At 36.2% G+C, this 26,874-nt stretch overlaps 1 protein-coding gene and 1 long non-coding RNA gene across 24 annotated transcripts in view; one reads left to right on the top strand and one right to left on the bottom strand.

Annotated features, from left to right (window-relative positions):
* LOC112660561 (uncharacterized) overlaps positions 1–3,408 on the top strand; it is a 90,987-nt gene extending 87,579 nt beyond the window's left edge. For all 21 annotated transcript variants that reach the window (XR_007404340.1, XR_007404341.1, XR_003137063.3 and 18 more), the window contains 2 exons: positions 781–861; positions 2,875–3,408. This is a non-coding gene — a long non-coding RNA (uncharacterized LOC112660561). The remainder of the gene's footprint in view (positions 1–780; positions 862–2,874) is intronic.
* The window catches only part of ITFG1 (integrin alpha FG-GAP repeat containing 1), a 291,396-nt gene that overhangs the window by 51,597 nt on the left and 212,925 nt on the right, over positions 1–26,874 (bottom strand). For all 3 annotated transcript variants that reach the window (XM_025448125.3, XM_025448124.3, XM_025448123.3), the window contains exon 13: positions 12,689–12,732. In XM_025448125.3, coding sequence (XP_025303910.1) covers positions 12,689–12,732 — 44 coding nt within the window. The remainder of the gene's footprint in view (positions 1–12,688; positions 12,733–26,874) is intronic.

Here is a 26,874-nt window from a genome sequence, read left to right as displayed (position 1 = left end):
CCACTGCTCTATACTATACACATAACGAGTATATATTTTCAAATCCTACTTTGCCTTCCTCAATTGAAATGATATGACTGATACCAACGCCTATAAGTCTTCTTGGTGTCTTACTCCATGTCATACCATTACATGTTTCAGAATTTTTTTCCTCAAGATAGTGCCATTTAGCATTTGTATGAATGTTCATAACAAAATGTACTAAAAATGACCATGCTTACACTGACTGCCAAGACAGCTGGAATAACTTTTAACCTGTGTTTCTTCTAATACAATAGAGGTGCTAGGATTATTGCTATATCTTTAATATCTTTTACATACCTGGTTTATATTAATGCTGGTCCAAAGAAAAATTTCAATTTTTATAAATTTATAATTTGGGGAGTGCTTATTTGTATTTTAAAGGGATTTTCAATTTAAGAGGATTAAGAATTTCTGAAATAATGCTAGTTCACAAAAGTATTTATGCACATATTGTAAATTCCTTTATGTGAGATCTGAAAAGCCAATATGCCAGGAGTCCAAACTATGGGAATATTAACCAGCAATGATGACGATAACACAGCTGTGAGTTTCCTATTAATTTCTTTCTCACACTTCCTCTGAAATAGATTTTTGCTGTGTTATGGACTGTTTGTCCACCCAAAATCTGTACGTAGAAGGACCAACCCCTAATCTGATGATATCTGGAAAGTAATTAGGGTTAGAGAGGTCATGAATATGGAACCCTTGGGACACCACAGAGCTGATATCTCACTCTCTCCATGTGCTTGAACCTAGGAAAGGCCATCTGAGAACAAAGCAAGAATGTGACCCTTGACAAGCCAGGGAGAGAGCCTTCATCGGAACCTGACCATACTGGTGAGTAAAATTATTTTGGTTAAAACCAGAAATATTTATCAAGTTTGCCTTCTGGTATTCTTTACTGCATTGTAGGATTCTAAAACTATATGAATAGTTCATTTGCAAGCATATATATGGTTGGAATGAAATTCCGCTTTTGAGTATATGTAATTGCTGTGTGAGACAAAGTTGGCCTTCAGTAAATCCCTTTTCTAAAAGTCCAGTGCTGTGGTTCTCCAGCTTTAGAAAGTATTGGAATAATTTGCATTGAAAATACAGATTCATTGGCTGCATCCCCACATGTTCTTATTTCATATATATGGGTGAGGCCTGGGGATGTACATTTCTTAAAATTCCCAGAGATGCTGATGCCAGGAGGTTAGGGACCTCTTACTAAGACCCTACATTTTATATACTTTATAAAAATTGGCAGCTAATGAGAGTATGTTGTGTAACCTAAACCTTTGTTTAATGATTGCATTTGATTGAATACAAGAGAATAAAACCATTGATTCAGCTGGATGCACAAAAAACAGTGTTAGAAACACGTCTTATTCCTTTCAATAGCTTGTAGTGGCGCAGAAAATTGTTTTCTTTAGTAGCAATGCACCTTTCTTAAACAATACAAGTTTTGCAAAGGAGTCAAATGAGGGTTCACAGAATGGAAATTTCACAGACTTGAAAGGCAGTTGGAGAGGTTCAAGTTGGGAATCATTAAACTTTCTGAATTTGTGATATAATCTGCAATATTTAAATTTACGTTAAGTTATTTAGCTCTAAGAAGTATGATCTGAAAGTAAAGTAGCATGACCTTTTCCTTTTTTATTTATTTATTTATTTATTTATTTATTTATTTATTTATTTATTTATTTATGATAGTCACACACACACACACAGAGAGAGAGAGAGAGAGGCAAAGACACAGGCAGAGGGAGAAGCAGGCTCCATGCACTGGGAGCCCGACATGGGACTCGATCCTGGGTCTCCAGGATCGCGCCCTGGGCCAAAGGCAGGCGCCAAACCGCTGCGCCACCCAGGGATCCTGACTTTTTCCTTTTAAAGGCAAACTTAAGGCTGCCTATCAGATAGGTATATAAGTGAAGTGTAGGATCCTGTTGGAATACCTGTGGGAGTAGAATTCCCTTGACAAGCAAAGAAGCAAGTGGAATATGTCATCAAATATGGATATTTTAGCATTAAATAACCTTTATTAAATTTGCAAATTTTATTTTGCAAATGATTTAAATTCAGAGAAAGAGAATAATCATGAAGAGGGGAGTACTTTTACCTTGAGCAATAAATACAGAGTATTTCAAATGAGAAAATTCTGTAGTTTATACCGTGTTACAGAAGGCAGTTTAAAATGATTTGGAGGGAACATCTCTGAAAAGGCAAATATTTGATCAAATGGATATTTAGGGTGCTAGCTTAAAAAGTTCAGGTGTATTGGTCAGAACATTTAGCAAATCAGAGAAAGAAGTATCTTTTACTTTCTATTGTTGTTATTCTGGCTTAGGGGTCCAGAAACTTCAATTACATTGAACATAATTTTTGTTCAATTCTAATGTTTAGAATGTTTTTCATATACATATGATAAGGAAAAGGTACTTACTATTAATGGGAATATGTTTAGTAATGTATGAAGTAAGCAGTCTCTTTAAAATTCCTATATTAAATGAATAATTACAGAGTTCTTCACCATTTCATGAGAGTTTCTTCCTTTTCATAGTGAGACATCTAAGCTCTTGAGTCAAACAGAAAAGGGTATAGGTTTTTGTGTTTTTTTTTTTTTTTTTCCTGGTTTCGAAGTGGTGGAAGCAGGCTGAGTCAGGATCTAGGATTGGATCTGCTGATGCTTTTGTAGGTCCTTGGTTTCATTTGAATTTTCCAGGTACACTTTTAAGGATGTAACTTGAGGTAGGTGGTACAGTAATCTTAGTTGTCTAAGTGCAAAGAGTTCTTGCTTAATGAAATAAATGCATACTAGAGTTTCTATGAAATGAACTGTTTCTCTGAATTTTTCCCCCACAGAATGTACACTGAAGTCAACGTTCCCCATGACACATTCCCATGGAGACCCAATATCCAGGATTAGCAAGAATACAGTGTATTAAATGTCTTTTTTTGAGTTGCCTACTTTCTTCAAAGATGCTCCTGATTTGTTTTTGCTATAGATATTTGATTTCCTAAATAATTCAAATCCATTCTCCTCTCTCATGTTTTTACTCTATCAGTCCCTCTCCCATCCCCACAGTTTTTAATTATTTGAAGTAGGCATGTTCTCCTAGTTATAAGGGCTCCTAACATTGGGTACTTTAATTTTGAAGTGCTCATCATTCTTGTAATTATTCATATGTCCTTGGATTGTGAATTCCATGAAGTTGGGCACAATTTCTGATTTGTTCACTGCTACATGCGCCTGTGTTATAGCAGAGCCTGGATCATGAAGGAGTGATGTAGTTTTATAATGCAAGTCACAAGAACTTACCTCTTAGCAGCCCCAGGATCTAGAGTCATGTCAACAGTAGGCATTAAATAAATGATGGTTGATACCTTTGCACATACTATTTTCCTCTATTTGGACTGCCCTCTTTCTGTTTCTGTACCTACTAAAATCCTAGTACTTCAAGACTCAAGTCATGGTCACCATGGCAGATTCTACAGGTTGTCCATTTTACCACTCCAGGGGGGCCACTGACATAGACTGTGATGTGAATGGTAGCCTCTAGAGTTGTGCAATATAAAGGCCCCTCCCAGCTCAAATGTCTCCTCCTAGTAGGCTTTGCTGAATATAGACTGTGATCTCCATGAGGGCAGTGATTTTTGTCTCATCTAGCCCCTAGAGCAAAAAGTGAATATTTACTCAATACATGGATATCTCCTCAGTCGTAAAGAATTATTTGTCCTCTATGTCTTACACCTTCTCCTTGCTTCCAGTTTGGCAACTTTTTTTGTGTGGAGTGCCTCATGATATGACCTAGTTCCAGTGATTCTGAACCTTCCGTTTTATACTGAAATGTGAGGGTTTTAGATAGCCTGTAATTCTAAGACTGAAGGTATTATGCCACATCCACACACAGGCAGATCAGTTCTCTGTATAAATTTCTGGAAATTGGGGTGCCTGGGTGGCTCAGCTGGTTAAGCGTCTGATTCTTGATTTTGGCTCAGGTCATGATCTCAGGGTTGGGCTGAGCTCTGTGCTGAGTGTGGAGCCTGTGTAAGATTCTCTTTCCCTCTCCTGCTGCTTTCCCTCCTTCCTCTCTAATAAAAAAAATTCTGGACATTGTGCATAACCTTGTTTTAATATGGCCTGAAAGTTTCACCTTAGGGTGTGGTACATGCAGTTTTGGTCACGAACCATAGTTTGAGTACTTTTTTGAAAGTAAAGGTTCTGGAAACTTGGATAGGAAAGAAGCCCTAATGGAGGACCGTTACACTCAGAGGCTGCCAGCTCAGCCCCAAACATAAGGTACACCATGAGGCATTGATGGCTTGAATTGTATGAAAGGGTGGTGCCCCACGTTCTGAAGATTTGGGTGAAGGAAAGGACTAGGCCATATGCTTGGGTGACCAAACTTTGTGTTTTCAGTAGAGGTATATGGGAATGTGATTTTATGTTCTGTGTATTTTGGGGTGTCAGTTCATACAGGATCATTTGTTCTCTTACATTCACTGCAAAGCCCAAGGATCTTTCCTAGACACACCTCCCTTAATAGGAAATTTATACAATGATTTTCTGTGTTGGGCTGAAAAAGTGGTCAAGCAATCATCTAGAACCCAGGGTAAGCATCGCCAAAAGATGGTCCCTGTAGCCAATCTGGCCTGCATCCTGTTTTTATATAGTTTTACTAGAACACAGCTATATTCATTGTTTACATATTATCTATGGCTGCTCTCACTCTAGAGCTGAGTAGATGAGATAAGGACCATGTGACCCACAGAGATGAAACTATTTACTCTGACCTTTTATAGTTTGCCATCTTCTAACTTAGGAGATGAAGCCTCCCTCTCATTAGAAGTCATGTCGTATCTGCCTGTTTTTGTGTTTAAATTTAAGTATAATTAACATACAATTTTACAATAGTTTCAGTTTTAGTTTTTATTTTTAAGGCAGAAATATTTTTGTGGAAAACACTTCATAAATTAATTTCATAAATTTTGGTAAGAATAAATTAAGACATTAGCTATTCCTATGGAATGCCGAGTTCTGCACTCCATCATCTAGTAAGTTCACTCTCTGTGAGAAAATCTTAGTACAAATCTCTCACATTGCCCCACTTTTCCTTTTAAATGTCATGTCTCATATTTGAAAGAAATCAGAGGAGTTAATTTAAAAAATATTAGTGATCTTTTAATTTTTCCATACTATATATATAGCTAAGGACTATATTTGGGTCATTTTTCTTGTTCTATAATGCGTCCTATCGATGCAGTGCAGTTTAGGTGTTGTATTATACAGTACCTTATACCTTGTTGACTTACATAAAATCAGGTTTCAAATACACCATTTTTCTTTGTAGATTATCTTTTTCAGTAGCCTAGACAAACCTTGGGTTTTTATGTCAGTGTTAAGTACCTGATTATCTAAGGATTTATTTCAAGGTCTTGGTTCCTACAATGGAGACCTAGTATATTCTACATCATTGGCTCTGGATAGTAAAACTGGAAGAAGTTATAAAACATATTATGTTACATGAAAATCAATATTTGGCTTATGCAATAAAATTTATGATTCTAAAATATTAGAAAAGGGGCTGATTTATAGTATGAACTTTATTTTTTCTCAAAGGCAATTGTTTACCTTGTTTGTGTTTTTTACAAACATGGATTTTTTTCCTTATCTTCATTAGTATTAACTGTATTGTCTAATTTAGTCAATATTGAATTTTTGTATTGCTTCTTATTCATTTCTTCAATTAAATTCAACAAATTATTTTCTTTGTTTATTTTCCTGTTAAAACTGCAAGGTATTTTCCCTTTGTAAAGGACCATAAAGGGACATTAAATGCAGAAAATGTTTATGTCATTTTTTTTTCTATCTTTGGTACCAGAACATGATATCACCAATGTCAAGTGTAATAAGAAAAAGGTGGATACTTAGAATTAAGGGTAGAATAATATTTTAAAAAGATATTAAATAAATAAATCTGTTGTGATACCTAATATTCATTGTAGCAAAGGCTAGATAGAGAGGTAAAATAGTACCAAGTCAGATAAGTTGCTTAATCGAAATAAAGGCAAAAGAGAAACTTACTTGCCTTATACCTTCTCAGACTATTCCTATACAGAGCAAAGAAAAGCCTGAGAATATTTCTGATTGAAAAGATGAAAAAAATGTTAAAGACATCTTGTTCTGCTACATATATTATAAATCTGTTTGTAGTAACAATTGGAACATCTGTGTCTCATAATGAGGTATCTCTGAGAACATAAATAAGAGATGTTTTCCCTTTATATCAGGCCTTTGCAGAATGCATTTCTCTTGTGAATAGCTTGTAATTTATTCTGCAAATGTTCAAACTTAACAATGAATATGTGATTGTGGTTAAGAGGTGGTATGGTAGATTTATCAATGAAGGACCATTAAAAAGAAACCAAATTTTAGGAAAAGCTCATTTATTCATACATAAATATTTATTGTGCTACTATGTGCAGGCTACCGTGTGTGTTAAGGGAGTAAGGACAGAATAATAAACAAGATCCAGTGTCTCTTCTTCAAGAACTGAACACAGAATTCACTAGCTTCTAAGTAGCAGGACAATGATGCTTAGAGGAAATGTTGTCTGGAAGCTGATCTAGGGTCACGTTACGGACTTTAGGAGATGGTGGAGACGAGGGGACAGCACGGCAGAGCACTGCAATTCTGTGTGGCTGACAGAGTTGGGAGCGGGTGTGAGGGGAATGGCAAGGGATAAGGCTGAAGAAGTAAACAAGAGCTCTGTTCCAACAAACTGGGTATGGACCATTTTTCAAGGACAAAGAAAAGCCACTGAAGGTTTGTATTTTAAAAAGATCACTGTGGTACCTTTTTGAAGGATGGCTCAGATCCTCCAGCTGTCAGGCAAGAAAGGATGGTGGCTTGGATTAAATAATGGTGGGATAGAGAAAAGGGACAGTTAAGGGTTGAGAACAATAATCTAGTAGATCTGGGGGTAAGAGAAAAGAAAAAGTAACCAAGATAGGAAACATGGGAAGTGGACTGAGGTTTTGTAAGACACTCAGATATAAAAGTCGGAAGCTCAGGAGAGTATCCAAATGGCAAAAAGCCGCACAAAACAAAACACACCAAACAGGGGAGAAGTTGAGGAAACTTAGAGTATAATGTAGAGGGAGAAGAAAACTTAGAATGAAAGCCTGAGAAGCACCAACATTTAAAAAGTGGGCAAAGGAAATGTCCATAAGGGAACTGAGAGAATGGCCAGAGAAGGGTGAATGTAAAGGAGGCTGAGGAAAGGGAGTGTCAGGAGATCAAACGCAGGTCAAATGCTAGATTAAAACAGTGGGTTAAGGATATGGAAGTAAGTGATTGGAAAGAGCCAATGGTGCACAATTTATGTTTGGCTGGGAAGAGAAAACAGAGATTGGGCAGTAGCTGGAGAGGATGTAGGGTTTTAGAAGGAATGCATATATGCTCTTATGGATAAGAGATTTGGACACTCCTTAAATGCTGAAGAGAAGGCAGCAACAGAGCGGCAGAGGTTGAATACACAGGTCAAGCAGAATAAACAATGGAATGAAGTCCCTAAGAAGGATGTGGGACCCACAGAGAAATGGTACATTGATTAGTAAAAAGAAATAGCAAAAGGGATGGGTGTGGATAAAGATATTACATTTAGTGCTATAGAAGACAACTGACATTGTTAAGCACAAGGCCCTGTGCTATGTTCTAGGACATACTGGCAGGCAAAACAGATCCTGTTGCCCTCATGGAGCTACTTAAAAGGAATATGCATAGAGGATTAAAGGACTATTTCCAAACCCTTTGTTCAGTGAGAAGAGTATTCATATGCCTGCTTATAGACTCATAATCTATAAAGTGGAAAAGTCACCACCAGGCTTTGGGTAAAAGAATTACCAGGTGACAGAGAAAGAAGCCATCTAATCTCCACTAACACAGAATATATTATACTAAGGTTTAAAGACTAAAAAAAAAAAAAAAAAGTTAGTTTGGTATTTTAAGAGAAAAAGCAGGAAGTAATATAAATATTCTTTTGATTTGCAGATGCTTATAGTAGCTTTTACTAAAAATATATATCCATTTAAATAGTGTACGTATATACAATATATACATAACATTGAATATATTCATTATGTACAGTTTATTGCATGTCAATTACACTGCAATAAAGCTGTGAGAAATAAAGATAAGGCAATACTGATAAATGATGCTGATAAAAATGCAAGGAGAGTTTCTGGCCTGATATGTAAAGAGCTTTGGAAGTTGTGGCTCCTAGTCCTCACAAAAGCAACAAAAAAAGCTGAAGAAAGTAAAAACCAACTCTCCTTAGATCCAGAGAACTGAGATCACAGGGCAAACTGCTACTCTGAAAAATGGAGAGAGGGGTGGGTACAGAGAATCAATCATAGCTGACTGGGAGCAGAGACCTTAGAAGCAGGAGACTGAAAGAAGCCAGTCCCACAGACATTTAAATTTTAACTGAGAAACTGCTGGAAGCCCAATATGAACTAGTTTGAGAATGTAAAACTCTGGGGGGAGGAAGGAAAACAAAAGTTTTATCTCCAGAGTCCCACTAGATTCTCAGGGTAAGACTGGAACACTAAAACAACTCTCAGGGAGGGGAAGTAGAGCATTCTGAAATATGCCCAGACCTCTTTTGTTCTTAACATTTTGCCCTCAAGGGAAAACTATTTTATCAGGGCTTAAGTGACTTGGATTCTACTAAAACCTTTCCAACCTGGGGGAAAGGAAATGCCTAACTTTAGCCCTCTCTTGCCTTCCTGTCTTGTCTAAGGGGAAGGGTGAGCTAAGAAGCACTTGTGAAAGTCACATCCCAGGGATACAGGCTCATTAAAAGTCTGAGACCTAATCACTGGATTATAGGATGCATTTTCTCCATCTGTTCTTTATCACCACATCAATGGGCTCCTGTCTAATAATGGGATTACAGCTAAAAGCACTGCAAGACTCCGACCCTCTTTAAATATAAGTCTGTATAGGGAAACAAAAAGACAACAGGGGAGACAAAAAGGCAATACAGAAAAATGCTACCTCTGAGAGCATAGCTACTCAAACAGAAAATAGAGTTGTTAGTTATCCTAGCCATATAGACATAAAGATCTGCCTCAGTTCTGGCTTTCAACAAAAGATTTCAAGGCATGCTAAAAGGCAGAAAACAAAGTTTGACTAGATGAAGCAAGCATCTGTACCAGACTCAGAATATGGCAGGAATGTTGGAATTATCAAACCTGAACTTTAAAATAACTATGACTAATATGTTAAGAGCTCTCCTGGAAAAAGTAGACAACATGCAAACATAGATTAATGTAAGCAGAGAGATGGAAACTCTTAAGGATCAAATAGAAATGGTAGAAATAAAATACTAAAATAGAAATGAATGCCTGGACACAGCTGAACAAAGAATCAGTGAGCTTGAGGATCAAAAGAAATTTCTAAAACTGAAACACAGAGAAAAACTAATGAAAAAGATGGAACAGAATATCCAAGAACTGTGGGACAGTTACCAAAGGTGTAACATATGTGTCAGGGGATTGCTGGAAGGAAAAAGAGAGAAAGGGACAGAAGAAATGTTTGAAATAATAACATGAGAATTTTCCAAAATTAGTGACAGACACCAAACCAGATATCCAGGAAGCTTAAGAATACGAAACAGGAAAAATAACTAAAAATCTATACCTATGCATATCATATTCAATCAGCAGAAAGCCAAAGACAAAGAAAAAATCCTGAAAGTAATCAGAGAAAAAGAATGGGAGAAAAGAGGATGAGGAATCCATATAAGACTGATACAATTAAGAATGCTCATTTCAGGTTGAAGACTATGAACCAGTTGTGGTACCAATATGCAAGGCTGTTTATTTTTCTTCAGAAATGCCCCGGAGCCTAGGTCTAGTACTGAACAAGACAGACAGCTGGACTAACCTGGGGCTGTAATTCTGCTAGGCAGGCACAGTAGAAGGAGAGTGCTTTATAGGAGTTAAAAGTAATGGCAGGAGTGAGTTTCTGTGTGGCAGCTAAAGGAGGAAGGTAAAGGCAAGAGAATGGGAAACTAATGGTCTTAAAGATGAACAGGAATAGTAATGGGAGAGGGCTGGAAAAATAGATTGTGGTCAGATTGCTGAATGGATGGCATTAAAATTTCAAAAGTAAAATAGTTCTGAGAGATAAGGTGTATTGCCTGGGGTTTCCAAAATGGAGATAAAGGAATTTGAGTGGGATTGGTTTCTGATTTGGATAATTCTTTCCTCTCTCATGTATCAGATAGGTTGCCAGTATCAGGTGAGAGCACAGTGGCAGCAGAAGAGCTATTCAACTCATAAATTAACTCAAGTGGTAAAGAATATCAGATGGTAGATGCATCTTTCTTCTTAGGCTTACACAGGGTCATACCTAATATAACACTTTCTCCTATGATCAAGTGGATCTAATGTCAAAGCATTAGGAAAAAGGCCCACTTTTTCATGAAATAATAATTTTACAAGTGGGTACACATTTGATATATGGAAAACTGGAGAAGTATAGTGTGCATTTATTTCTTTCAGGTTGTCATAAAATTGTGATCTATGATATCAGTGGAGAAGGAAATGATCTATGGGAAGGCAGTTCAACAGGATCTGAATTTCAAAGAAAGTAATAAATGGACAAATAGGAGGCAGAAAAGCCCAAAGGCTCTGGACTTAGTGTTATCATTGTAAGAACACCTCTGCATGCTGAATTTTACTTACATAGCTTTCAAAATGATTCTGTCCTCCCTACAATTAAAGTTGCTTTTATTTCAAGACAAAGAGAATGGGAGCATTTTTGCACTCTGCCTTAATCATGCAGCCTTTTCCTATCACCTTTACTGCCAGAACTTGTGGGTAAAATAAGTGGGTTCCATTTCGATGTTTTCAAGTTCTTTGACCATGTAATGAATATGGTCAATGAGAGAAAGGAAGAGGAACAAAGGCTCTGAACATTTCACAGCCTGGGTAGACAATACCTGAATAACCGAACTAATCTTTAGCCTCTGATTAATTACATCTACACTTAAAATTTTTTTTAAAAACAGACTATTCTTTAGAGAAGTTTTAGATTCACAGCAAATTAAGTTGGAAAGTACAGAGATTTCCCCTACATGTCCTGCATTCCCCATCCCATAGCCTCTCCCACTATACATCTACATTGTTATAATGATATGAAAACAGATGAATTTGACCAGGCACTCACATACATTTATAATGAATGTGGTGATGCATTGTCCAGATGTTCTCTTCAGGCCGGAGATGCTAATTCTCTGAGCTGCTCCTAGTGTTGGCTGCTGATAGCTCACAGTGGGGGTTCCTACCTGGAAACAGTTTTCCAGCCAAATGGAGCTGGCTCCTACCAATTATAAGCCTTTCCGGGGGACTACATGTACACAGTATCTGATTGATATAGGGATACAAAGGCCTGGCTCCTCTGCCTCTCCTTGGGCCATCTGAGGGGCCATCCTAGCTTCACAGCTCCCCATGCATCACAGACCAATTTCTTCTGCCAATCCTTTCCTTACTACTTCATAGCTGTTGCTGTTGAGTCTAAATTAAATCTCTGCATGCAAATCTCTGGGTCAGGGTGTGTTTCCATATGTCTTAAATATGTAATTTCCCAACCATACACAAAATGTTGGTCATGTAGTACTTAAGTGGTAGTAAAAGTATGAGGCTATTATCAGAACATGTAGCTTTATGTTCTAGTTCCACTACTTAATAGCTCTATGACTTTGGGCAAATTAGTTTCTCTGAGCCTCAGGTTCCTCAGCTTTACATGGAAGTAATTTCTTATGAAACAAGGGTTACAATGAGGACCCAAGCAGACATATACCAACACACACACACACACACACCCCACATATAATGTTATATATATATATTTTTAAGATTTTATTTATTTATTCATGAGATACACAGAGGGAGAGAGAGGCAGAGACACAGGCAGAGGGAGAAGCAGGCTCCATGCAGGAAGCCCGATGTGGGACTCGATCCTGGGACTCCAGGATCACGCCCTGGGCCAAAGGCAGATGCTCAACTGCTGAGCCACCCAGGCGTCCCATAATGTTATATTTTTATGATTGACATGAACTGGCAATTTAAAAAACTAAGCCTAATTATTTTTACACTTAGTTATTTCATTGAAACATTCCATTAGACAGCAAAAGTCAATATTAAGACTATACAAAAAAAATTTATTATTGTCTACTATATGCTTGACCCTGTGCTATGTACTATGTATACAAAGATGAGAGCTTTCTTGACCTCCAGGGATTCCAGACTAGTGTAGAGAGACATTTAAAACAAACAGAGAAGGGAGTGCAAGTATTATATATGCCAAAATGGCAGTAGTATGCCCAGAAAGAATGGGAGGGGTGCTTATTTTTCCAAGGTATCAGAAAAGGCTTCATTAAGGAGTGAACTTTGAGGTGAGAATTTTTTAGGCAAATAATCTTATTCCCAGTAAAGTTTTTTTGAGCACTGACCTTAAAGGATACTTTAAGCACTAAAGGATACTTTAAGCACTTCTAAATAATAACAATTTTAGTGTAACCTATTATAACAACTATTTTGTGTATATCTATTATGCAGAGAATTTTCACAGAAAATTTTACAACTGAGAATTAAGTTTACTTACTGTTATCTTACGAGGACAGTCATTAGAACAGAGACCACTAAGAACTGTGGAAAAATAAGAAGAGGCCATTATTACTGATATAACCTAAGCTCATATTTAAAATGAACTCTAATTTTCCCCCTATAATCTATTAATATGCTCTACTGAGTCATAATCACAAGCAGAAACCAATTCAATTCCTTTGGATTTGAGTAAATCAAGTTTCTTGAAAGTTGTTCACTTTCTACCGATATTTTAAAAGCCTTTATTAAGCAGTTAAGATGCTGTTTTGTGAAATATATAGTGAGATAATTAATTATAGTTATATCATACCATACTTGTTGACTCTATTTTCCAAGCTGTTAGCTAAATTCTAAGGATGACTTAGAATCTGATATAGAAGTGCCAAATGCAAACCAATTAAATTGTATATGGAGAAAAACACATTTAGCATTTTATATCTCAAATTAGACTTTTTCCACTTATCTAGTCAAAGTTTCTGGGTCAAAGATTTTGGGCACTCTTGATTACTATTATGGAGAGAATACAACTATAGAAGAATTGATGAGTCTACAACAAATATCCAAAAGTAATTTAATGACATGTTTATTCTATAATCACCAAGAAAGAAAAGGTTAGAATGTCTGAATATTCTTTGTATAAGTAACATGAGTTTTGAAACATAATTATATTACCACCCCTTCATGTGAAGTGACATCTTTGTAAGAAAGTGGACATTATGTGTGCTATTAAATGTTATGCATTAAAGAGAGATGGCTGACATTTGTGCTCAGTAAGCATGGATTATCTCAATAATAATTATAAATATTTGTTAACTCAAACATATTTATAAGAAAAGGGTACCTTACATTTATTTATATTCTATGAATGTCAAATGACAATCATTATAATAAAAATACCCAGGCCGGGTATTTAAAGTATAGGCAAACTTTAAAAAGTATATATAAAGATACCAAAAAAATGAGCATGACATACTTCATCACAAAGGAAGATACTTGTTCATTTGCTATAATACATTTACGTGAACTACAATCTGAGGAAACAGTTAAATAAGTGTCTTGCATTTGAAAAACAGTTTTCAATGTTTAAGTTTCTTACCCCAGCATGACACCCGTTCTCACTCTTTTATTCTCTCAACTTTCTAAGCCCTAATGTCTCCCCCTCCTTTGTTTCTCTTCCTTCAACTCCAGACAGATATGGTACTTCTTTTTTTCTTGTTGCAAAATGATTTTCATAAACTTTACTTTAAACCATTATCTTGCTGAATAATAATTATTTTCTCACAAGTCTGTCATTGTACTAGTATGTAAGCTCTGCATCATTTTATCCTTATTTTCTCAGGGCCTAACCCAGTGTATTTGCTCAATAATACTTGTTGAAGGAGGAAAAAGATGGATTATTCAATAAATGGTAGTAGATAATTGGCTACTTGGAGGAAAATAAAGTTAGATTTTAACTCAATGTAAAAAATTACATTTGGCAAGGACACAAATAATATAAAGAACTCTTGTCTTTTAATAATAGAAAGACAACTCAATTAAAAAATGGGCAAAGGATCTGGATAGGCATTTCTCCAAAGAAGATATAGAGATATACAAAGCTCATGAAAAGATGCTCAGCATCATTAATAAACCAAAACCACAATGCAATGCACATTTGCAATATCCAAGAGGTGGAAGTAACCCAAATAAATGTCCAACAGATGAATGGAAGTAAATAAAATGTGGTATATACATACAATGGAACATTATTCGGCTTTAAAAAAGAAATCCTGTCACATATCACAACATGGATGAACCTTGAGGACATGATGCTAAGTGAAACAAGCCAGTCACAAAAAGCCAAATACTATATGATTCCATTTATATAAGGTGTCTAAAGTAGTCACATTCCTAGAAACAAAAAGTAGAATGGTGGTTCCCAGGAGTTAAGGTGAGGAGAAGAGGGGCAGTTGTTAAAAGGGTAAAGAGTTTCAGATTTGGAGATCTGTTTTACAACAATGTGAATATACTTAACATTGCCCACTGTACATTTAAAAATGGTTAAGATGGTAGAAAACAAAACAAATGAAATAAACTCTCAACATACCATTCCACACCCATTAAGATGGGTACAATCAAAAAGTCGGGTAATAACCAATGTTGGTGAGGATACAGAGAAATGGGATTCCTCACACATTTCTGGTGTGGACATAAATGGTTCAGCTGGTTTGGAAAACAATCTAGCAATTCCTTAAAAGGATTAACACAGAGTTTCCATTTAATTCAGCAGTTCCATTCCTATGTATATCTCAAGAAATATTAAAATAGAGAAATTAAAATATATGTCCATATGAAAGCTTGTAAGTTAATGTTCATGGTGGTTTATTTGTAATAGCCAAAATTCATCAACTGATGGATGAACAAGATGTGGTATATTCATATAATGGAATATTATTTGGCAATTAAAAGGAATATAGTATTGGTAATGCTACATGAATGGTCTTGAAAACATGGTAAGTGAAAGAAGTCAGTCACAAAAGACCACACTTTATATAATTCCATTTGTAGGAAATATAGGATAGGCAAATATATGGACACAGGAAGTAATGGTGGCCTAGTGCTGGGGTGGGATGGGGCGGGGATAGTGGGTTTAAGGTGATGACTAAAGGGCATAGGGTATTTATTTATTTATTTATTTATTTACTTTTTCATTCATTCATTCATTCATTCATTCATTTATATAAATATATTTTTTTTAAAATTTTTTTATATTTATTTATGATAGTTACAGAGAGAGAGAGAGGCAGAGACACAGGCAGAGGGAGAAGCAGGCTCCATGCACCGGGAGCCTGATGTGGGATTCGATCCTGGGTCTCCAGGATCGCGCCCTGGGCCAAAGGCAGGCGCCAAACCGCTGCGCCACCCAGGGATCCCTATATAAATATATTTTTTAAAGATTTTATTTACTTATTCATGACAGACACAGACAGAGAGAGGCAGAGACACAGGCAGAGGGAGAAGTAGGCTCCATGCAGGGAGCCCGATGTGGGACTCGATCCTGGGACTCCAGGATCACACCCCGGGCCGAAGGTGGCGTTAAACCAACTGGGCCACCAGGCTGCCCGGGCATGGGGTTTCTTTTAGGGTAATAAACATTTCTAAAATGGATTGTGGTGATTGCACAATTCTGTGAATATACTCAAAGCGACTGAAGTGGGTGAATAGATTGGTATGTGAATTATATCTCAAAGCTGTTACAATACTGAAAAGACATAAAAATTTAAAAACTAGGGGCACCTAGGTGGCTCAGTGGTTGAGCAGATGTGTCTGCCTTTGGCTTAGGTCATGATTCGGGGGTCCTGGGATTGAGTCCTGCATCAGGCTCCCTGTGGGAGCCTGCTTCTCTCTCTGCCTTTGTCTCTGCCTCTCTCTCTGTGTCTGTCATGGATATAATAAATAAACTCTTAAAAAAATTAAAAACTAATGTTTCAGCAAAGCACTCTTTAAAAGAGCTCACTAAAAAAAATTAAAAAAATAAATAAAAGAGCTCACAAAAAAATGATAAGGGGGTAAACGTCATTTTCTATTTTTATTTATTTTATTATTATTATTTTTAATAATAAATTTATTTTTTATTGGTGTTCAATTTGCCAACATACAGAATAACACCTAGTGTTCATCCCGTCAAGTGCCCCCCTCAGTGCCTGTCACCCATTCACCCCACCCCCCACCCTCCTCCCCTTCCACCACCCCTAGTTCGTTTCCCAGAGTTAGGAGTCTTCCATGTTCTATCTCCCTCTCTGATATTTCCTACCCATTTATTCTCCCTTCCCTTCTATTCCCTTTCACTATTATTTATATTCCCCAAATGAATGAGAACATATAATGTAAACGTCATTGTAAACATACATTACAAAGCCATACCATTGGTCATATACAAAGACCTTCTAGGTATGTGTTCAAAGATGATGATCCAATAGAAAACAAAGGATATCAAGAAGCAATATCCAAAAGAGAAGATGTAAATAATCAAAGCCATAAACGAAAACACTCAACCTCACCAGTCAGGGGGAAAAAAAATCATTTTATACCTAACAGGCAAAAAATAAAAGACCAAGTAAAATATCTGTAGGAAAAACAATAAAATCAAAGATAAATGACAAACTAGGAAAAATATTTACAACACATATAACAAAGGATTAACTTCCCTAATATATACTACAGTGCATTTATAAATAAGATAATGAAAAAGGACAAGGACGGTTTGTAAAAATAAAAATACAAATGACTCTTAGACCTATGAAAAGATACTGAATTTATTTAGTATAAGAAAAATGCAAAATAACATAGACAATAAATTCCTTTTACTTATGTGACTGGCAAAAATCAAAGAGTTTAATAACGCATTGGTTGGTGAGGGTGTTAGGAAATACATATTCTTATATACTGTAGATGAAAGTGTAAATTGATACAATTTCTATGAAGGGACATCTGTTAAAATAAAAACTTATAAAGTTCAAAACTAGGCAGAATTAATCTGTGGTGCTGGAAATTAAAATAGTAGTTACTTTAGGCAAAGTGGGTTAGTAACTAATAGAGCAGCATGAGGAAGCTTCTGGTTGCTGGTTATGTTTCTTGATCTGGGTATAATTACATGGGTATGTTTTATTTTGTGAAAATTTACAGGCCTGTGTACTTAGATATACTTTTCTGTATGTATTTTCAATAATTATTTATTTAAAACATTCACTTTTTTAAAAAAAATATTTATTTATTTATTATTTATGATAGACATAGAGAGAGAGAGAGAGGCAGAGACACAGGAGGAGGGAGAAGCAGGCTCCATGCCAGGAGTCTGACGCGGGACTCGATCCCGAGACTCCAGGATCGCGCCCTGGGCCAAAGGCAGGCGCTAAACCACTGAGCCACCCAGGGATCCCCAAAACATTCACTTTTTTAAAAAAGATTTTTTTATTTACTTGACAGAGAGAGCACAAGTAAGGGAAGTAACAGGCAGAAGAAGAGGGAGAAGCAGACTCCCCACTGAACAAAGAGCCTGATGTGGAACTCGATCCTAGGATCATGATTTGAGCTGAAGGCAAATGCTTAACTGACTGGGCCACCAAGGCACCCCTCACATATTGTTTTTTTAATAATTACATTTTTGGAAATTTATCCTATAGGATGTTCTCTGTGCATTATTTATAATAATAAGGGACTGAGATAGCCTGATTTCTATTTTAAAATAACTCATTAAATTATGTTGTATCCATACTATGTGATACTATTCAGTAGTTAAAATATTGAGGCAGCTCTAGATTATATTGCTGTGGTACAGTCTCTAAGATATCTTGTTAAGTGGAGAAAGCAAAGCCTAGAACAACCATTTATGTAAAATAGAAGTATATACATAAACTATCTTTGAGAGACATAAAGTTGTCTTTGGGAAAGGAATTGCACCACTGGGAGACAGGTGAAAGGGAGATGACTAATCACCATATACTTTTGTACTTTTTTTTTTCTTCATATTTGCATGTATTACTTACCTTAAAAAAACCAAATTTATTACCGAAATAAAAATTTAGACCTCTCAGATGAATATATGCTAAATTGGATAGTGTCATATGCTGGTGGGTATGTAAATGCCTGTATCTTTTGGGAATGGTGATTTGGTATTACCTATTAACATTAAAAGCACAGCCCTTCAACTTACTGATTTCATGTCTGTGAAATAATGGAAACCACCTACATATCCACTGAGAGAAAATACTGGGTAAATTTTGGAACATGTACAGTATTATGGAATGACATGGAGTTATTAAAGAATGAAGGACATCTGGACTCTTTCCATATCCTGGCTATTGTGGACATTGTTGCTATAAACATTAGGATGCATGTGCTCCTTCGAATCACTATGTTTGTATCCTTTGGATAAAAAAAAAAAGAATGACATCTTGCCATTTGCAATGACATGGATGGAACTAGAAGGTATTATGCTAAGTGAAGTAAGTCAGAGAAAGACAAACACCATATGATTTAATTCATATGTGGAATTTAAGATATAAAACATGAACACAGGGGAAGGGAAGGAAAAATAAAAAAAAAGACCATTATCAGAGAGGGAGACAAACTATAAGAGACTCTTAACTCTAGGAAACAAACTGAGGGTTGCTGGGGGAGGATGGTGGAGGGATGGGGTAATTGGGTGATGGGCATTAAGGAGGGCATTTGATACAATGAGCACTGGGTGTTATAAGCAACTGATGAATCACTAAATTCTACCTCTGAAACAACAACTACTACTACTACTACTACTACTACTACTACTACTACTACGACTACTACTACTACTATGACTACTACTTACTAAAACAGCTGCTCCTTCATTCTCCCCAAACTCCCAATTAAGAATGAAGGAGACCTATACGTGCTGACTTGAAAGAGTGTTTATACTCTTGCTGAGAAAAAAAAAAGAAAAACAAGATGCAGGTAAACATGTTTAGTAAGATTCTATTTACAAATTATGTGTTGGATGAATCTCACAGACATAATGCTGAGTGAAGAAACCAGAGGCAGGGCACCTGGGTGGCTCAGTGGTTGAGCATTTGCCTTTGGCCCAAGTAGTGATCCTGGGGTCCTGGGATCGCGTTTCACATCAGGCTCCTCACAGGGAACCTGCTCTTCCCTCTGCCTCTCTCTGTGTCTCTCATGCATAAATAAATAAAATCTTAAAAAAAAAGAAAAAAAAGAAAAAGAAACCAGAGGCAAAGACTACAGTTCTGTATGCTTGCTTTTATATGACATTCAAAAAAGGGAAAATGAATCTGTGGTGACTGATATCAGAACAGTGGATACACTTTTGCGTGGAGTACTGCCTGGGATGGGAGACCTTCTGTGGTACCGCAAATATTTTATCTTGATCTAAGGGGGTATACCTATGTAAAATTTCACTAAGCTGTAGACTTTTACCATTTTTCTTAACCCCATTTCTCCTACAAGCTTACAACAGTGTATTATTTTATTTTTAAAAGATTATATATAAAATATATATAAAGATTACATAATCTCTTATATAAACTAACTTCTCTCTCTCTTCTCTCTTGTCTATTGGTTTTGTTTCTCTGGAGAACCCAGACTAATACAGTAAGTTTCTGTTTTTATTGGTCATTGACAATCTCTGCTCTTTGCCATATCTGTCCACTCATCAATGGATACTATTGATATTCTCCCTGAAGGTGATTTAATTTCTACTTCTTACTATCTGCTCATTCTCTATTCCTATCAACATGGCCTTCTACCTGAAATGCTGTGCCACTATCCATTTTGATTGTTCCACCTTTTTGGAACTTCTTGCCTATCATTTTCACAGAAACCTTCTTTGATCTTAATAATCTTATAGAACATATAATTCAAATATAAAGCAGTTTTCACTGGTTTTTAGCTATAGTACATGCATATATCTTCCTCTTTCAAGTAGACAGATTCCTGTTAGCAATAAATACTAGTTACATAAATGGATAGATCTTTACTGAATAAAACTGAGTAGTAGTAAAAAAGCCAAGACAATAATGCACTTTGTGGAAGAACATACTGTGTGGTGACTCAAAGTGCTAATAAACAGATCTATTTCCAAAACCACCTTCAAACACACACACACATATTTGAGATATAATTCACATTTTGAGATAGCATTCACTCATTTATAGTGTTCTATTCAGTGGTTTTTAGTGTATTCCCAGAGCTGTACAATCATTACCACAATCACTCTTCATCACTTCTAAAAAGAAACCCTGTATCCTTTAGCTATCATGCTCCGGTCCTCCTATTCCCACCCTCAGTCCAAAGCAACCACCATAATCTTCTGTGTCTACATACTTTTCTGAATATTTTGAGGATATTATAGAAGAAATTCAAAAATGTAGAGAAGAAAATAAAAGTCACTTGTGATCCAACCATCCAGATATCGTTACCAATTTGTTGTAAGATATCAACACTGTCATAGACTAAATGTGTCTCCACAAAGTCCTTATGTTGAAGTACTAATGTCTGGTGCTGCCATATTTGGAGATGGAGCCTCTATGGAAAAAATGTTAAATGAGTTTATAAGGCGGCATCTGAGTAGTTCAGACGGGTAAGCACCTGCCTTTGCTCAGGTCATAATCCCAGGTCCTGGAATTGAGCCCCACATTGGACTCTCTGCTCAGAGGAAAGCCTGCTTCTCCCTCCCCCTCTGCCTGCTGCTGTCCCTGCTTGTACTCTTTCCCTCTGTGTGTGTGTGTGTCACATAAATAAAAGTTTTTTTTTTTTTAAATAAAAGAGTTCATAAGGGTGAAGTACTAATCTGATGGATTAGTGTTCTTATAAGAAGAGACATGAGAGAGCTTACTCTCTCTCACTCACTGCACGTACAAAGTGGAGATCATGTGAGCACCCAAGGAGATGGAGGCCACCTATAAGCCAAGAGGCCTCACAATGAAACCTACTTTGCTGGCACCTTTATCTTGGAATTCCCAGTCTCTAGACTACGAGAACCAAATTTCTGTTGTTTAAGCTGCCCAGCCTGTATATGACACTTTGTTATGGCAGACTGAGATTAACATACAAATAAAAGAATTTACATATGTGAAATCATGCTACACATAATTTTTAATCTTTTTGGTTAACATAATCCAGTCTTTTCCTACATTATTAAATATGTTTCTATCACATAACTTCAGTATTCCACTGCATGTATGGATAAATATATGCATAAAAATACATACCCATTCTTATTAGGACATTTAGGTTCTCCACTCTATAATCCATCTTTTTCTCCTCTTATAAATACCACTGGAAAGATCATCTTTACAGACATGGTACATTATACACAAATCTCTGGCAAATCTCTGATAATTTTCTTGGGATAACTGTATAGAATTAGAATTCTTTCTGGGTTTAATCTTAAAGTTTTTGGTGTGTATACTGAAATCATCCTTCAGAAAGGCTATCAAGCATCTTTTTAGTAAACATTCATTGATCTTCTGGTAAGTGCCAAACTCTGAACAGGAATTTGCTTTCATATATGCTCTTGCTCACAGAAAGATTGTGAGTTACCTTTAGTTGCTCCCCTGCCCCCAACTTTCTTTTTTTAGAAAAGGAAACTGAAGCTTGGGCTAGTATATCCACTCAAGGTCACAAAACAAATGGAGCTCTTATGAAAGAACATGTGAAAAAAAAAAAAAAAAAAAAAAAAAAAAAAAAAAAAAAAAAAAAAAAAAGAAAGAACATGTGGCCACTAGTCACTAACTCATTTAAAAAACACATTATCCTACTTTTACAGGAGATGGAAAAATCGATGAACCAGTAGATTATTTTATTTTCTGTATAGGATAAATTGTCTGTGTCTTGGTTAGCATAGTTGAGAGTATTTACTCAAAATTATATAATACTATGTTTCATTTTGTATAGAGCAAGCCAAAATCTGGGTTCCTGTATCTATTTCTGTTTTTTACAAGATCTCCTCTGTCAAACTTGAAGTTTGATACTATAAGCAATAGGATCAAGATACATATCACACATATATATTATACATACATATGTCTTATAAAAGGAGATGTCTACATAATACAGATAGAATATGTATTTCCTTGTTTTTACAGGCATAATGTAAGAAGAAGAAATGGTAATAATCCTTGAGCCTAATCAATACTCTGGTTGATAATATTATTTAGTTAGGAATTCAGGACTCCTAAACACTGTTTTAAAGGCTAACCTATTCTTAGCCTGAAATTATTACTTCATCTACAGAACAATTTGACTTTTTTCCAGTGACATCAACCTAATAACTGCAGCAGGTATGGCAGACTTAGACTGTATGGTTTCTGGGCTCTACTAGCTCTATATATGTGACACGAAGCAGAAAAAATGTCTTTAGCTAGTTTCAGTAATTATACTGCTTTCTCAAAGTAGAATTTTACTTTTAGCTTTGGCTTTACCACTAAATCCTTTTGTTTTCCCTTTAGATTTCCAATCAGAAAAAAAGGACATGCCTACTCACATACACACTTTTATCTTCTCTTGAGTTAATAAAATAATAGTTTAAAAAAGTCTGAAAAGCATTAGGTTTCTTCAAATGTGTAGGCTGTATTAGGAAAAATTTTATTTTTATTTCTCTACTATATTTTTCTGTATAAAATGTGACAGACTCATCAATTCAGTTTAAACTATAGCTTATTAAAATTACACACAACTGCAAAAAGAAAGGGAGAACTGAATTGAATGCTGCTGAGAAACACAATATAGCATATGCTTTATGCTTGTGTTAGTAGTTCATCTTATTAATAAGGGTTTTTTTTTTAGTATATCAGATTAATTATACCAAGTTTACAGGTCATGAATGTTCATCAAGAATAAATCCAAAAGCGACTATTTGATATTAAGACTGGCTAAAATCAAGAAGCTTTTGCACAGCAAAGGATACAGTCAACAAAACTCAAAGACAACCTACAGAATGGGAGAAGATATTTGCAAATGACATATCAGATAAAGGGCTAGTTTCCAAGATCTATAAAGAACTTATTAAACTCAACACCAAAGAAACAAACAATCCAATCATGAAATGGGCAAAAGACATGAACAGAAATCTCACAGAGGAAGACATAGACATGGCCAACATGCATATGAGAAAATGCTCTGCATCACTTGCCATCAGGGAAATACAAATCAAAACTACAATGAGATACCACCTCACACCCGTGAGAATGGGGAAAATTAACAAGGCAGGAAACCACAAATGTTGGAGAGGATGCGGAGAAAAGGGAACCCTCTTACACTGTTGGTGGGAATGTGAACTGGTGCAGCCACTCTGGAAAACTGTGTGGAGGTTCCTCAAACAGTTAAAAATATACCTGCCCTACGACCCAGCAATTACACTGTTGGGGATTTACCCCAAAGATACAAATGCAATGAAACGCCGGGACACCTGCACCCCGATGTTTATAGCAGCAATGGCCATGATAGCCAAACTGTGGAAGGAGCCTCGGTGTCCAACGAAAGATGAATGGATAAAGAAGATGTGGTTTATGTATACAATGGAATATTACTCAGCTATTAGAAATGACAAATACCCACCATTTGCTTCAATGTGGATGGAACTGGAGGGTATTATGCTGAGTGAAGTAAGTCAGTCGGAGAAGGACAAACATTATATGTTCTCATTCATTTGGGGAATATAAATAATAGTGAAAGGGAATATAAGGGAAGGGAGAAGAAATGTGTGGGAAATATCAGAAAGGGAGACAGAACGTAAAGACTGCTAACTCTGGGAAACGAACTAGGGGTGGTAGAAGGGGAGGAGGGCGGGGGGTGGGAGTGAATGGGTGACGGGCACTGGGTGTTATTCTGTATGTTAGTAAATTGAACACCAATAAAAAAAAAAAAAAAAAAAGACTGGCTAAAATCCATAATATCAGCTCCTTTCAGGCACCCTATTCATACAGTACAAGAAATTTCATCAAGTGTGTGAGCCAGAGTAAAATGTGGGTGGGGGCAAAAGACTTCACTTCTCTGTTTCACAGTTTTAGAAAAATCTTTAAAATAATATGGTTGGATAAAATCATTTATAAGGCTTATAAAAACTCCCATATCCTATGATTCCAAACTGGGTTTTATCTTGCTAGTAGATAGTTTCAGGTGCTGACCACTCTGCCCCAGCACAGAAGAAGTGGTCTGGTTTTAAAGAGTGCTTTAAGTTTGTTCATGTATGTCAGAAATGCAGAGCAAAACCAGGAATATAACTTATTTTATAATCTAATTTTCTGTCTTCTCTTTCCCTAATATGCAAGATTATATAGTATTTTAAAAAGTTATACATTCTAATGTGTTTCCACTAAAAATGATCATATGTAGGTACTATTATATGAGACAATCCATGTAAAACACTTGATGGAGGGCCTGGTACATGATAAACAACAAATATTAGCTACTGTAGCTTTTTTTTTTAAATGAATCGATTCTGTAATTCTGGATTATAGTATTTAGAAGTATCAGTTTTTACTGCCACAGCTTCTTTCGGTATGCCTGAAACTTTGGTAACCACCAGAAGCTAGCAGAGAATGCTCAGGGCTCATAATATTTATATCTAATAAGTGGCAAAGGGCATAACTTTTTAAAAATACCTTTCCAGATTTTCCAAATGTTTTATTTGGCTGCCTTATTTGTAATCAGAAAATAAGTGCTAAGTCAAAACTTTACCACTAAAAAAAGGATAATGCCTTAAAATTCTCTTGCATAATCAAGGAAATAAAAGGGAGGACTCTGATGGTGTTTTTACAAATGTCACCAGAAATTATAATTTTAAGACTCTATAACGTCAAGCTTAAGAACAAGTAAAAAGTACCAGTAATCTATTAATCCATTGTAAGAATGTAATTTCCCCAGTGACATCAGAATAAAAACTCCATCTACTGTGCTTTAGTCAGGGGAAAAAAAACCCCAACAAACCAAAAATCTACTCCTAAATGCTTCAAGGCATAATTTATTATCATTTCAGCAAAAGCTCACTTCCTAGAAGGGAGAGTTATACTGTTTATATAAAACTATACTGTTTTAAGTAAAACATTGTTCTTAAGCAACTGTAACAATTGGGAAGGTGTGCTAAAATAAAGAGCCCCTATGAAAAATGAAATTTCACAGGGCAGATACTGGTATACAATTCCAGCCTTCCACTATTTGTATTTTTCACTACTGTGAGCCTGTTGAAGTATCTGTGTTGTTCATTTTAAGTGTCAATAAATGGTTTCCTACTAACCAGCTGATCTTTGCTAAACCACAGTCTAATTTTTAGAAGTTTAAGAATTTTATCCATTTCATAAACTTTTGTAAATTACTAGTATGTATTTCTGACCATATTACAAAATCCTATGTAGATTTATTGTAACATTTTATAATACCTTTTCAAATAAACTGTTTTAAAAAGTAATTTCTAATACCCTTAGACTTTTAAAACTATAGTTATTATAAAAAGATTAATGGAATTTGGAAGATAGCCTATTCACAGAATTAAATGAAAACCTGTAATTAAAATACTTAATGAGCTATTTGAAATACTGGATACTAGTAGATTAGTTTAAAACATGACTAATGGGATGTAGAATTCCTAAATTTTCTTTAAAATGACAATGCCTAGGGTCTTTTTTCTTCTTCTTCTTCTTTTTTTTTTTAAAGATTTTTTAAAGTATCCTCTCCACCCAATGTGGGGCTTCAACTCACAACCCCAAGACCAAGAGTTGCATGCTCAACAGACTAAGCTAGCTAGGTGCCCTGACAATGCTTAGGATCTTAAGATTTCATGTTAAAACACATTATATGTTATAGCTCATGTATTCTTAAAGATATTTAAGGTATAGCTTTGTGATTCAGTTTATATTAGCTACTTCACACAAATGTCAAAAACAAAAAATAGCAATAATCATGCGTAAGTACTGTAACACTAAACCATGGTGTAGGTTGGGAGAAGGATGAGTAGAATAAAGTCAAAGCTATAAAGGTCAGTACTGTATAATGGTTTTAGTAGCATTTAAAATGAAAAATCCAGTGCTGTGAGGCTCTCCTCTGGGGGAGGGTAGCAAGTCCAGCCTTGCTGGGTCCTTTAAGATTTGGACTTTTAAATCCCAGCCATATGCCAGAGATAAAACACAGGAGAACTGTGTTGCTAAGTATACCCATGCCCTGGCACAGACAGATTGAGGGTGGGGATATGTAAGAGCCCTGGGCCACAGGAGGGGAGATTGCTCGCTTTTCTGTGGGGGCTTCCTGAGCAGAGGCAGCTGAGAGTTCCCCTCTCTGGGGTCAAGAGGGATAGATGATACCATCTTCCATGCCCCCTGCTCTGCCCCACCCACCAGCATGGTGGGACTTCAGTGAGCAATACAGAGCCCCTAGTGGGCGCTGGAGCCAGTCACACCAAACCCAGGTCTCCTGTTGCCCTGCAGGACCATCACTACTAGGGCAAGTCTGACTGAGCCAACGTGGCAGGCCGCATCTCCTTTAGAGGACCAATACAGCACTCCTGTACTCCCCATATGTGTCAAAGATACATGATCATAGAGTGCTCCTAAGGGTCAGCTTCAGCTCTAGGGGAACAGGACCAGGCTTCCCCCCATTTTTTTCTTTGGAATCAGGCTTATAGTTTCTCATTTTTTGGATCAGGCTTTTTTTTTCTTTCTT

This window comes from Canis lupus, chromosome 2 (assembly GCF_003254725.2).
Source record: "Canis lupus dingo isolate Sandy chromosome 2, ASM325472v2, whole genome shotgun sequence".
NCBI lineage: Eukaryota > Metazoa > Chordata > Mammalia > Carnivora > Canidae > Canis > Canis lupus.
The sequence above is the reverse complement of the archived record's forward strand: the minus strand, read 5'-3'. Positions and strand labels throughout refer to the sequence as shown.